The sequence below is a fragment of the Stegastes partitus genome, unplaced genomic scaffold (assembly GCF_000690725.1).
Source record: "Stegastes partitus isolate 25-593 unplaced genomic scaffold, Stegastes_partitus-1.0.2 Scaffold6, whole genome shotgun sequence".
Lineage (NCBI taxonomy): Eukaryota > Metazoa > Chordata > Actinopteri > Pomacentridae > Stegastes > Stegastes partitus.
In genome coordinates this window covers 2,036,816-2,048,839 of record NW_007577737.1, presented here as the reverse complement: position 1 = coordinate 2,048,839, position 12,024 = coordinate 2,036,816, and the positions used below count along the sequence as shown (strand labels likewise).

The window sequence follows — 12,024 nt, the reverse complement described above, 5'->3', positions numbered from 1 at the left end:
TGATAGACTGGTTACCTGTCCAGGTGAACCTGCCTTCACCCTGAGTCAGCTGGGATAGGCGCCGCCCCCCACCACCCTGGTGAGGGTTAAGGTGGAGAGATGATGGATGGATGGACCAGCATATCTCTGTCAATGAGAATTCCAACAGAGCTGAGTGACCTCCAGCTCGTTGTGTGGACTCAGAACCTCTGGTGTTCTGCTCTGGTGTCTGACAGGACGTCAGCAGCAGATTCTTTGGGTCCTGGAGGTTTCAGGGTCGTCCTCTGTGGAGCCGGTTTGTTCTGGCACATCATGTGAATGCTGGAATGGGATGTAGGGATGTTGGAGGCCAGGTCAGCGCCGTGGACTCTTGGTCATGTTCCTTTACTGTTGGCAGGGCACATGGAGGCTGGGTGGTATCAGCCCACCATCGGCCGCTCCTATTGGCAGGCCTTCTCCTCTCCTTCTGCTATCACCATGTTACCCATCACAGCATCAGCAACCTCTGAGCACTGAGGATTTTGGGGGCAGATGTTCCACCACAACAGTTCCACCTGTCACTGTTTTGATGCAAGACCAGAACTGACTCCTTTGCTGAGCTCTGCCCCAGACGACTGGTTGGTCTGAAGGAATAATTGGGGGTAATTTGTTTGGTGTACTGCCCCCCAGCAGCTGAGACAAACCGTTCATTTAAACTTCAGACTTACACCTCAGTCTGAGCTGTGTGGAGGAAGGAGGGAATGAAACCTGAAGAAGAAAACAGTCCTTAAAGGAACAATCTGACATTTTTGGAAAAATAAAATCAGACAGCATATGAGTTGTTAGCGAGGCTAGACATGATGTGAACAGCCTCTCCATCAGGATACGGAGGAACTGATGCTGCTGTTAAGTTGGACAGTAAAACAAGAACATTTTCTTACATAATGGGTGTTTCTGGAAACTTGGTGTTGTCTTTAAAAATACTTGCTCTGCTGGTTGGCTGGCAGCTGTTATCATTAGCATTCTATGACAAACTGGGGAGCAGTTTATACTCCAAAGTAATCAGGCTGTTAAAATCAGAATAGTGTGTCTCAGCTAATACCACAGGAGCTCCATCCAGTCTGAAACCTGTCCTGTAGTATCCTGTATGTTCCTCTTGGTCAGCAGTCAAAGTCCATCTGAGGTAGAAGTGCATTCTGAGAGCATCTTGTGGGAATGATTCCTCTCATTTAAAGGCCTGATGTCTGGCTGCTGCTGCTGGGTTCTGACAGTCCAGAGCATGTTCTGGTGAATGTGTGGACTTGTCCTAATGTGAGGCTTATTTCTGCTGAAAAAGATCAAGTTTGTCCCACTTCCCGTTTATAAATGAAGATTAAAAACCAGGCTGTCACACAGACACAGAAAACCAGGTTTCTGCATCAGCGAGCAGTGCTTTAATTCAGAGATCTTCCCCCCGATACACAGCAAACATCACAAAGGCTTCATCGAGGTAAACTAATTAGATAAGCATGTGTGCAGTCGTTGTAGTCGCGTGAAATAAAAAGAGCCCTCCTGTGAATCTAAAAGGTCTTCCAAGGGTCTCCCGCCGCGAAGCACAAGAGTTTGCTGCTTCCTTTTCGCCTTAGTTGGAGATTGGTGTGAAATCAATCGGCAGTTTGTGTGCAACAATAGCAGTGTGCTCATTAGTGGAGCACACACACTTTGGTCATTTGTCTTCTATTCACTAGGTGGCCTGGAGGGCACTTTAAATTCCCATCGTTTCCCAGGAAGATATGCCTGTTCAGCCCATCAACACACACACACATACACACACACACACACGCACACACGCACACACACAAGTGTGTGTGTGTGTGTGCGTGTGTGTGTGTGTGTGTGAGGGAGATCCACCTGCCTCTGCATATTTGTGCTAATGTGCAGCAGCTGTTAGCTTATGCCCCTACAACTCATAAGATGACAATTATCCGTGCCAATTACATTCTACTTGGGTTTTACTGAATCGGCCATGCTGGCTGCGTAAATACCACGCTCTGTTATTGCACCTATTCACAGGGTTTTTTCCGTCCAGTGCCAGAAGGCAGCATGCCATAACGCCATGCTCTTCAGAGCCAGGTTGGTCTCAGTCTAACCGACGGACCCACTGTGTGCTGTTGCTGGCTAACAGGATGGTTCTGGTTCAGTACAACAGGGGCCATCGTTCAGTCATGATATGTCACGTTAACTGTAGAGATCTGGGATCACCGTCTCCGACATGGCAGGAAGCATAAACACACCTGTAGATGAACCAGGCTGAGCTCAAGTGAGGTTTCTCTCCACTGACGTGTCATCGTGTCTGTTTTCTTCATAAAGGGTTCACGTTGTCTCAGCTCAGCTCCCTGCACCTCGTTTACATCTATATGGGCGTTCTGCCGTTCTGCTTCGCACAGGTGCAGTTTATTTTGTTTTTTTAATGTTATTTTTTTGGCCTTTTAAATCCTTTGTCTCAGAGGATAGCTGAATAAAGACAGGATAGGTAGGAGAGGAGTGGGAAGGACACTCAGTGAGCCAGCCACAGGTCAGCCTGGATCCATGGCTTAGCCTCTATACACGGGTCACCTGGTACCAGGACGCCCAGCAGACGTGCAGCTTTATGTAAAGTTCTCTTGGTCTCCAAAACTTGTCATTACTGTCATTAGGAATGTCCATTTTTAACAGTTTCCTGAATCCAGTCAGCCCTATCATTCCACCACAGCCTGCCAGACCATAGACCTTCATCCAGTGTTTCTGCTGGTCCCCGTTCTGTCTCCAGCCTGTTCCCAGTCTACATTCCCCCAGCCAGCCTTCTCCTGCCACTGGTCTCCAACCTTGCTCACACAGTTTACTCCTTCAATAAAAAGCGAATTAACCAGCCTCATTGTTAATGTCTAAGTTTTCAGAACACAGTCACTGAACCTGATTCCTGTAATAATCATGAACATTTCCTTGTGGTGGTTGGTGTTACGTCCTCATGACTGGAGCTCTGTTGATACTCACTACCCTCATGGACACTAACTTAAAGTGAGCTAAAGGATGCAGACTCACCCTCTCCAGGCCGTCTGGACTGAAGGTGCTCTCCATCATTCCTGCTGAACACCAGCAGCTTTTTCAGGCCTTAGACGCTGTTGTCATCCAACACATTGCATTTGTCTGTGAAGCCATCGCATGTGATGCCATCAGACCGCCTCATTCATTCAGCACACATCCAACACATGGAGCTGCAGTGGTGAGGACAGGAAGTGGATGTCCAAACACTGGCTGTCATAAATCAGCACAGACAGCTTGTTGGACAGAGCATGTAACCTGATTTCATGATGTTTATGCTGAAACTGCAGCACAGCAAGACCGAGTGATCCCATCAAGCTATAGCAGAATCACTGTGGAGGATCATTGCTCCTTGCGTTCCAGCTTTTTGAACTAAAATCATCAGATTTGTCCTCAAAGTAGAAAAAGAGAAACCATTTAAACAAAAGAGACAGAACTATGTTCATATATTGGATATTTGTGTGGCAACCTTTTACCCCGCTGTGTGTGATAACTACGACTGCTCATCAGCTTTAGGTCTGAGATGTTGGTGTGTTTCCTCACATGAGCTATTTGCATCTGGTTCTTTCAGAACATCTCTATTCATGTCAGGACTGTGACTTGTGTGCCGGGTTGTTGTCCTGCTGCATGACCCATTCCTGACGTCTACCATTCAGATGCAGTGATATCATTCAGAATTCATTGTTCCTTATCATGTCCACCAGATCTTTACCAAACTGCGGCCAAGCAGCAACATTCTGTTTGGAGAGAAACGTCCCAGAGCCCAGGAGCTCTATATGGCGTTTGTAGACATGACAACAGTGTTTATATTGAAATAGAAAGAAATGTGCAGCAGTGTATGTCCAAGAGACAGCATGCTGGTACAGATGATTACTTTGTGAAGCTGTCTGTACACAGTCAATCACATCTGTGGCCATCGCCCTGGTCATCGTCATGTATCCACACGTCTGCTGCAGACATTCACATACATGCATTCTGACGTGTTGCTTCAGCTGCTGACTGGACAACAGAACCAACAGCCGACATCACTGATATCAGTCCAACCACCAGAACCAGGACGTAGCTGAAGGATACCAGTGTTAATTATCTAATATAATACACTCGATAACATGCATCCTGAGCATGAGTGTGTCTGACAGACTGACCTGTGACTGTAAGACACATGGCAGGTCTTTCTTTTAGTGGTTTATAGGACTGACCGCCCTTCAACAGGCTCTGCTCAGCACACACACACTCACAATTACAGCCAATTATGTGCTAATCAATGAAGGAGACTCACATTCTCCAATGAAAATCTGATAACGTGGTAAGAGGCAGGCAGGTCAGTCTGAACACGCTTTATTCATCTCCATTACTGAGGAGGGAAGGGCAGCGTGACAGGACCGACACCAGACACAACAAGTGTAGCTGCAGCTTTAGCCAGACTTCTACTTTTTAAGCTGTTGGCGATCCACCGGTGGTCCAGTTCAGATCACTACAGACATGTTCAGCTACTCATGATCAGCATCATGTAAAGACTGCAGCAGACCTGCTAGTAGCTTTAGCTTAGCTTAGCTTAGTGGTGGTGTAGAATTCATCTGGCTTGTTTGATGACTTGCTTTTGAATTTGTTTTATTGAGTTTTATTTTTTATCTTTGTAGTGGTGTTGGCGCGTCCACCACTGTAATCCAGATTCAAATATCTCAGCTGTGTCATGGATTCCCATAAAATCAGGTATAAACTAGTGATGCACAATATTAGAATGTCTGGCCGATACCGATATCCGATGTTAAGATTTCTGATATCGGCGATAACCGATGTTATCGATGTTGATGTTCAGGTTTCGTTCACATAGAAAAAAAAAAAGAGTATCAGTCAGCACTGTGAGGATGTGAAAACTATTCAAAAGAAAACCAATTGGACCACATAGTCTTTTTTATAACGTAACAAAAGTAAATTTATAAATATATTAGCATATTTAGTCCATTTAAGTAAAAGCATCTGTGAAATAGCAGCGATATCAAATGTAGAGACGAAGGCACTGACGTTAGACAATCAGCGGCTAAATTTTTTAATCGGACCGATACGATATATGAGAAAAAAACACTGATATCGGCCGATACCGATGTGGTCGCTGATATATCGTGCATCCCGAGTATGTGTGTCGCCTGAGCCTTGCTGCTTTACCTGAGGACCTGAGAGTCGGCCCAGCCTCAGGACGTCCAGCAGACATTTATCTGATGCTAACAAGGCCTGTATTTATCTGGACACTGACACGAGCCATTGGACAGTCAATGGCTGCAGAAGGTCAATAGACTGGAGTGAACAGAGGGGCTGAGGAATGCATTAGCAAAGTTCCATCACTGACAACAAGCTGCCTGCTCATGTCTGAGCCGCTCATCATCGTTTGGTTCTTATGTCAGAGCTAACAGCAGCCTCTCCTGTCCGCCTCAGGTGTGACGAGTGCCGGCTCTGCTACCATTTTGGGTGTCTGGACCCCCCGCTGAAGAAATCTCCCAAGCAGACCGGATACGGCTGGATCTGCCAGGAGTGTGACACGTCCTCATCCAAGGTGAGTGTGTGTGTATGCACTGTGTGTGTATGCAGTTTTTAACATCGTCGGACCTCCCGTCCTCGTGGTGGCCGACACAGAACTGAGTCCACTGATGTTCATGGACAGTTTTTATTTGTTGGGAAGGAGAAGCAGCACTTTAAGATGGGTATCCAGTAAACCGATGCTGTTTGCTGTTAGAGGATGAGAAGGAAGCACTGGCGTCTCGATCCTCTGGAGGATCTTGGATGTCCTTCTCCCCTCCTCCCTCCCACGGGTTTCCATCAGAAGCAGAACCTCCAGGCTTCAGGTCTCTCTGCCCCAGAACAGGCTGACAGGAGAACAACATTCACTGTGTTGACGTTACAGATGAATGTGTGGTTTCTAGCCTCTGAGAACGCTCGTGTCCGACCGTTCAGAGCACTGGTTATGAGGATGTGTTTATTTCTACCTTAGAAAGCAGCTCATGCATCAGCAGCGACCGGTTTCCAGCTCTGAAGGATTTTTACTGTTCGCTTTAAGTTCATCCGGCACATTGAAGAGGTATGTTTAAGCAACAAATGGATGAAAGAAGCCAACACGTGTACACCATTTCTAATATTGCAGGGTCTACATTTGGAGAGGCAGTTAAGAATGTGACATTTTTGAGAAAGCATGATGTACAGACCTTTTAAGGCGCAAGGTGCTCAGAGTGTCTCAGTAATAGCAAGTGTGGGGAGATAATTGACTCCACTAAGGGCATCTAAAAAGCACTCTGAGATGAGAGCTGTATTTAAGGAAAGTTTTATTATCTGCTTTTAAATGCCAAGCCATGCACCGTTTTTGCCTGTGGGGGGAGAATGTTTCTTAAATGCCAGCATTAAGTGCAGAATATTACCTGATCCGTGCGTTTGAGATTCAGCTGCTGGCAGAGATAGGGGGTGGTCAACCCCGCCGCCTGACAGTCTGCTACAAAGAACGGTACACGGAGTGATTTGTCAGAGCTCCCTGCAGCCACTGCTCTTATCTGAGAGGAAGATGTATGGCATCTGAAGGAGGAGGGAGGCGGCAGCAGCACCGACGATGTGGCAGCGTGTGATGGCGACCGCAGTTTGGGCTGAAGTCTTGTTTGAAAGCCAGCCGCTTGGTGTGATGGACCGAAGGTCTGCCTGAAACAACAGGAACAGAACACCGTGTTTAGAGTCACTCAGGCTTCTGAATGCTGAAGTGTTCATACGTACAGTCCTCAGATGTCTGATCAGAGGTGGTGACGGTACATCTGCCGTCATGAGGACGGCAATCCTGTGAATCACACCAACAGGACGACAGCGTTCTGGTCCACATCAGGTGTCTGCACGGAGGGCTTCATGATGAGGTGGTTCTGTGAAAAATAACAGAGAGAGAGAGAGCTCCGTCTTTGTACTTTCTGTCCTCTGGTGTAGTTGAACAAAGTGAACGTGATAGTTCCTGGAAACAAAGCCTTCTGTTGCAGCCAGTGTTTTTCTTCTTGTCTCCTCATAAAGGTCACAGCAAAGGGCTTCTGTCTGCGAGCCGCTGATTAATGCCGAAATATGTTTTTGATGATGATTTGCCGTCTGATTTGCTGGTATTGTTGAGGTGTTTGTAGAGCAGAAGTAATTACAGAAAAGCTGCTGCTTTATGGCGTTTCAGGAGAACGTGGAACTGAGCGCTGGAGCCGCTGCACACATGTTTCTGTTGTGCAAAGGGGCAATAAAAGGCTTTATTGGACACCCTTGAGTTCATTATAGACGCTGTGTTTCTCTCGGCCTGCTCAGCTTAGATAAAGCTCACTCCGACCAAGGCCACATCCCTCCCACTGTCACCCCGGGCCCTCACCAAATTGATTTCAGTAATAAAGTGACAGTCTTGCCGTAATATACGGATGGCCTTTAATTCCGGCCTGTTACCGTGCCAGGGGGCGCTTGTTTAAGGCTTTATTTACACCCTTGCAGCAGCGCTTGGCATGCTGGGCTCCGTGGTGAATCAGACCAGGAGATTTGGATAAAAGGTTTGAAATGCCAAAAGCTCTTAAAGTTGCTCAGATAGTGTTTAAAGTACTCAACTGTGAACTTGTGTGGGATGCACTACTTTAGCTGCACTCAGACTTGTTGTCATCAAAAGGATTGCAACTGTTGAAATTACCGTCCGAAAAGATTTCATTTTCTTCACTCCCTCCACAGCCACAGGCCCACTCCTACACAGCTAACAGCTTGTATTTGAAGTTGTGCTGTTAACGGAGCGTATTCAACTCTGTTTATGTCTTCATGTGCTGAAGGTTAGTGTCTATGAGCCTCCAATGTTTGGTTTGTGATGGGCTGGAGCAGCTAATGCAGCTTCTGTAATTCAGATGAAGATTACCTTCACAAGCTGCGCCATCAATCAGAAACTTCATGCTTGACCTGTGAAACACTGTAATTAAGTTAGCCTAATTAACTTAATGAAGTGTCACACTCTGCTGGCTTTACTATATAAAGTAAATTGGAAGAAAAATCGGCATCATTACTCATCAGCTGGTCGGCTGTTTCCAGAGCTGTTCTGCCAACTCCTCGTTCAGCTGATCTGAACAAATCTCAACTTTAACCCGTTTTATTTTCTCAATGGAGCGTTTCCATTAGCATTGGGATGGCTGTAATCAGTATCACTGGTGCATTTATGGAGAGGAGATAAACCCCTGAGTGTGGTCTAATTTTTTGCCCTCTACATGTTCTTATCTGTATTCAGGTTTAATCCCAACGCCGTGAGAAGAGTGCAATCAATAAGCCCGGCAGTGGAGGTTCTGCTCAGGCGTATGAAATGCATAACGTATGATAACCACATCAATGCTGGTTGTCTGTTAGACGTGGCCAAAATGTAACCACAGTTTAATGTGATTTAAAGGTGAGCAGGGCAGTTAAAGTAGCCCGCAGGGAGCCGGAGCATGGTCAAGGGTGGCCAGACGGGACGGCCAAGACAAAGAGAAAATCAATGGCCAGGAGTCACCTCAATCACTTTAACTAGGCGGTACAGACGCCCATGCCCCTCTCAGGGGCCAATTTGTGGAGTAAACAGCCGAGTGTGATTGGTGTGGAGTCCCCGGTGGCCTGAGCAGTCCATTTCTCTGGACCTGCCTCCATTCTAATAACCCTCTTAGCAGAGAGCATACACGAGGCCGCTGTTTGGACCCTCGGTACCGTCATAACGGCCCAGAACACAGCAGCCTTCGTTAAAACAGCAGGCCCACAAGTTTCCAGCTCCTGCTGCGTGGGCACAGAGCTGGCTGCATCTGAACGGCATTCAGAACCACTCTCATCCCAGAACTATGGATAATGAACTGTGGTTAACATTTCTACAGCAGCTCAGTGCTGTGGTTCTGGATCTGTGGCCGTTAGAGTAGAAATAAAAAATAGTACAAATAGTGCATCCTCTCACACACTTTAATGTTCTTATTTAAAACTAAACAGAGCTTTAATGATGAGGTAGTAATTAAGTACATTATCAGCTGCTTTTCTTTGTCCTATGTTATGACATACAGTCAGTTCAGCTGCTGGTTAACAGAGCATTCACTCTTCACTAGGAAGCTGGTGCAATGATGTTTTTAATCCTCTGAAATTATGTTTTCCAATAATATGATCGACTGAAATCACTCCATACATACACATAGATTATAGATATTTAGATCCGTCTTACACATGACATCTTGGTCTTGATGCCACCTCCATCCTGCATGTTGTCACAGCTCCAGCATTCAACTCAACACCTCTAAAACATGTCCTAACCCCTGATGGTAGTCAAACTACCGGCTGGTGTCGACCTCCTGTATAATATTAGGGCCTTGATAGATTACCAGGATGACAAAGTGCTGACCAAATGTTGCACCTCTTATTCCTGGTTATGAGTTATTAGGAACACTAGTACAGGACAGAGAACCAATAGTGATAGATAGTATTTATCTGTACAGTACAGCAGTAATGATGACGTAAAAGCAGCTCTAGTGGTCATCACACCAGGACATTAGGACACAGCTGCAGCTACCTGGTGACTGTTGACCAGAGGACTGGTACCAGTACAGGAACACTCTGTAGGTACATGTGCGGGAGGCTTTGTCCAGGTTTTCATTACTTCACATCTTGGTTAGGGGACAGATATTTGGATATCTGGCTCTGTTCAGACAGTCAGAAATCATTTCACAGCCTCCTTCGTTTCAGTGAGGTGGAGGCCAGCAGATTTATTATGGTTCATCATCACCTCACTGACAGAATGAGAGGAACCTTTAGAGCCCAGTGGCTGTAGCACACATCAGATGGAACTGACCTACTGGCCTTTCAGGTAATGCTATACGTTTGTCTGCACAACAACGTCTCTAAATGAAAGCTAATTAACATTCAGTTCAGTCACAGTAATCACCTGCATACAGCTCTGAGCACCGTCGTCACTCGTCATTGCATAGATATATAATATCTATAGATATATAATAGATAGATATATAATATCATAGATATATATTATCTATGATATATAATATCTATAGATATATAATAGATAGATATATAATATCTATAACAGTTCATAGCTATACAATTGTTGCATCAACACTAACATGTAAATATCAAAACAAAGAGTGGAGCTGTGAGTCTGTGACGATGCTATACCAGCGTAATAACGACATGAAGACACATCAGACTCTGGTCAGGTCGTGTCTATACTCATGTCTTCACAGCAGAACTCCCTCTTTCTGCTGATACTGGTTGTTTCAAAGAATAATTCAGTTCTGAAAATGGCAGCAGATTCCTGCGTTGCCCCCAAACACAGGTGGATATTAAATGAAACCAAATAATGGTTTTGCTTTTCATTGCAGTGATTTAAACCTTGTGGTCACCTGAGAGGAAGGCCATGATGATGCCAGACAATGGATATAAAGGCTAATATAAAAAAACAACCGCCTGTGTTGTCATGTTAAGGGATGGAAGGTCTGGATGGCTCATAGATACAGCATGTATGGCTGGCCCTTATACTGATTAGATAGAGCCTTAAAATTAAGGTGGTGAACTCACCCTAGAAGCATCTGGGGACTGGTCAGGCTCATTAACAAAAGCCAGAGCCAAATTCAATCATACCTGTTACCTGAGCTGTTCATACACTGGAACCAGCTACTGGAGCTCAACAGTGACTGTTCCTGATATAGAGGAACATGTATCACTGAGTTTCACTCATACTGATGTAGTTAGCATAGCTGAAGCTAGAACTGTTAGCATAGGAACATGACTGCATGCTGGATCCTCACAGTGTTATAGATCACAGCAGCACAAACACTCTCGTTCAAAACACAACATCTTGGTGCAGCTCGGTACCAGCTGGACTTTGGCTTCACTCCTGTTCTAAGTAGTGGTTCCCTTTCCTGGTTCATTACAAGAACCGACCATCTGAGATGACCAAGGCCTGCAGGGATGTGGAGGAGTGTTTAGCTTATCTCCATCCATCCATCCATCCATCCATCCATCCATCCATCCATCCATCCATCCATCCATCCATCCATCCATCCATCCATCCATCTATCTATCTATCCATCTATCTATCCATCTATCTATCCATCCATTTGTCCACCCATCCATCGCTAAACACAAGGACAGGAACAGGAAGGAAACAGCCATGCTGCAGTTGGACTCTGTTTATCTATTTTGCTCATTTAATCTGTGTTTTCAGGTGGAGTTATTAAATGTAAAGCCAGTCAGTGATTCAGTTTAATTCAGTTCACGTTTATTTCTATATGGCAGATCCATGTCCTGTCACAGCGTTACCATAGTGAGGTACAGAGCTTACATCCACAGGGATGCTGTCATTGTGTGTGTGAATGTGCTGCCGTCAGTCTCTTATTCTTGTTTTCATTTTAGACACTCTTTCTCGTGTATTCTCAGCCTTGTTCAGAAAAAAAGCAGAACTACTCCAGAGTGGCCGAGCTCTCAGCCTGCTTCCTTCTAAACGCTGTGTAAAGTGAGAACAGAGAGAAAGCAGCACTCGTCTTCCCATCTTTGTCCTCCTCCAGGTGGCATTTGTAGCTCTGTGACGAGGCAATAAAGAGAAAAAGCAGCTTGTGCATTTTACATCTGATTAAATCAGGTGTCGCCTGGTAAGTTCAGCTCGCTGTTAGTCACGCCTCACTAACAGGGAAATTTGTTTCTTGGAAAAAAGCGCACATTAAACACTGCCCTTTGTCATAAATGAAATGGGAATGGCAAATATGCGCACTCATGAAACTGAGTTGTTCTCCGTGGTGGCTGTTTGTGGGTCTGAGAGCAGGATGCTGGAGAGGTGGTGGAGCCGGGGCGGTGGAGCTGGGGTGCTGGAAGCGGGGCGGTGGAGCCGGGGTGCTGGAGCCGAGGTGGTGGATGTAGGGAGCAGCAGCACCAGCTGAACGGGCTGATGGAGCTGCTGATTATCACCCACCGGTAGTGTGTCGGCTCTGGAATGGCAGCAAGACGCCAGCTCACACACACACACAC

The 12,024-nt window shown here is 45.9% G+C and overlaps 1 protein-coding gene across 2 annotated transcripts in view; it reads left to right on the top strand.

Moving 5' to 3' along the window:
- Nucleotides 1-12,024, top strand: part of phf14 (PHD finger protein 14) — a 65,793-nt gene that overhangs the window by 45,475 nt on the left and 8,294 nt on the right. For both annotated transcript variants that reach the window (XM_008281425.1, XM_008281417.1), the window contains exon 17: nt 5,452-5,569. In XM_008281425.1, coding sequence (XP_008279647.1) covers nt 5,452-5,569 — 118 coding nt within the window. The remainder of the gene's footprint in view (nt 1-5,451; nt 5,570-12,024) is intronic.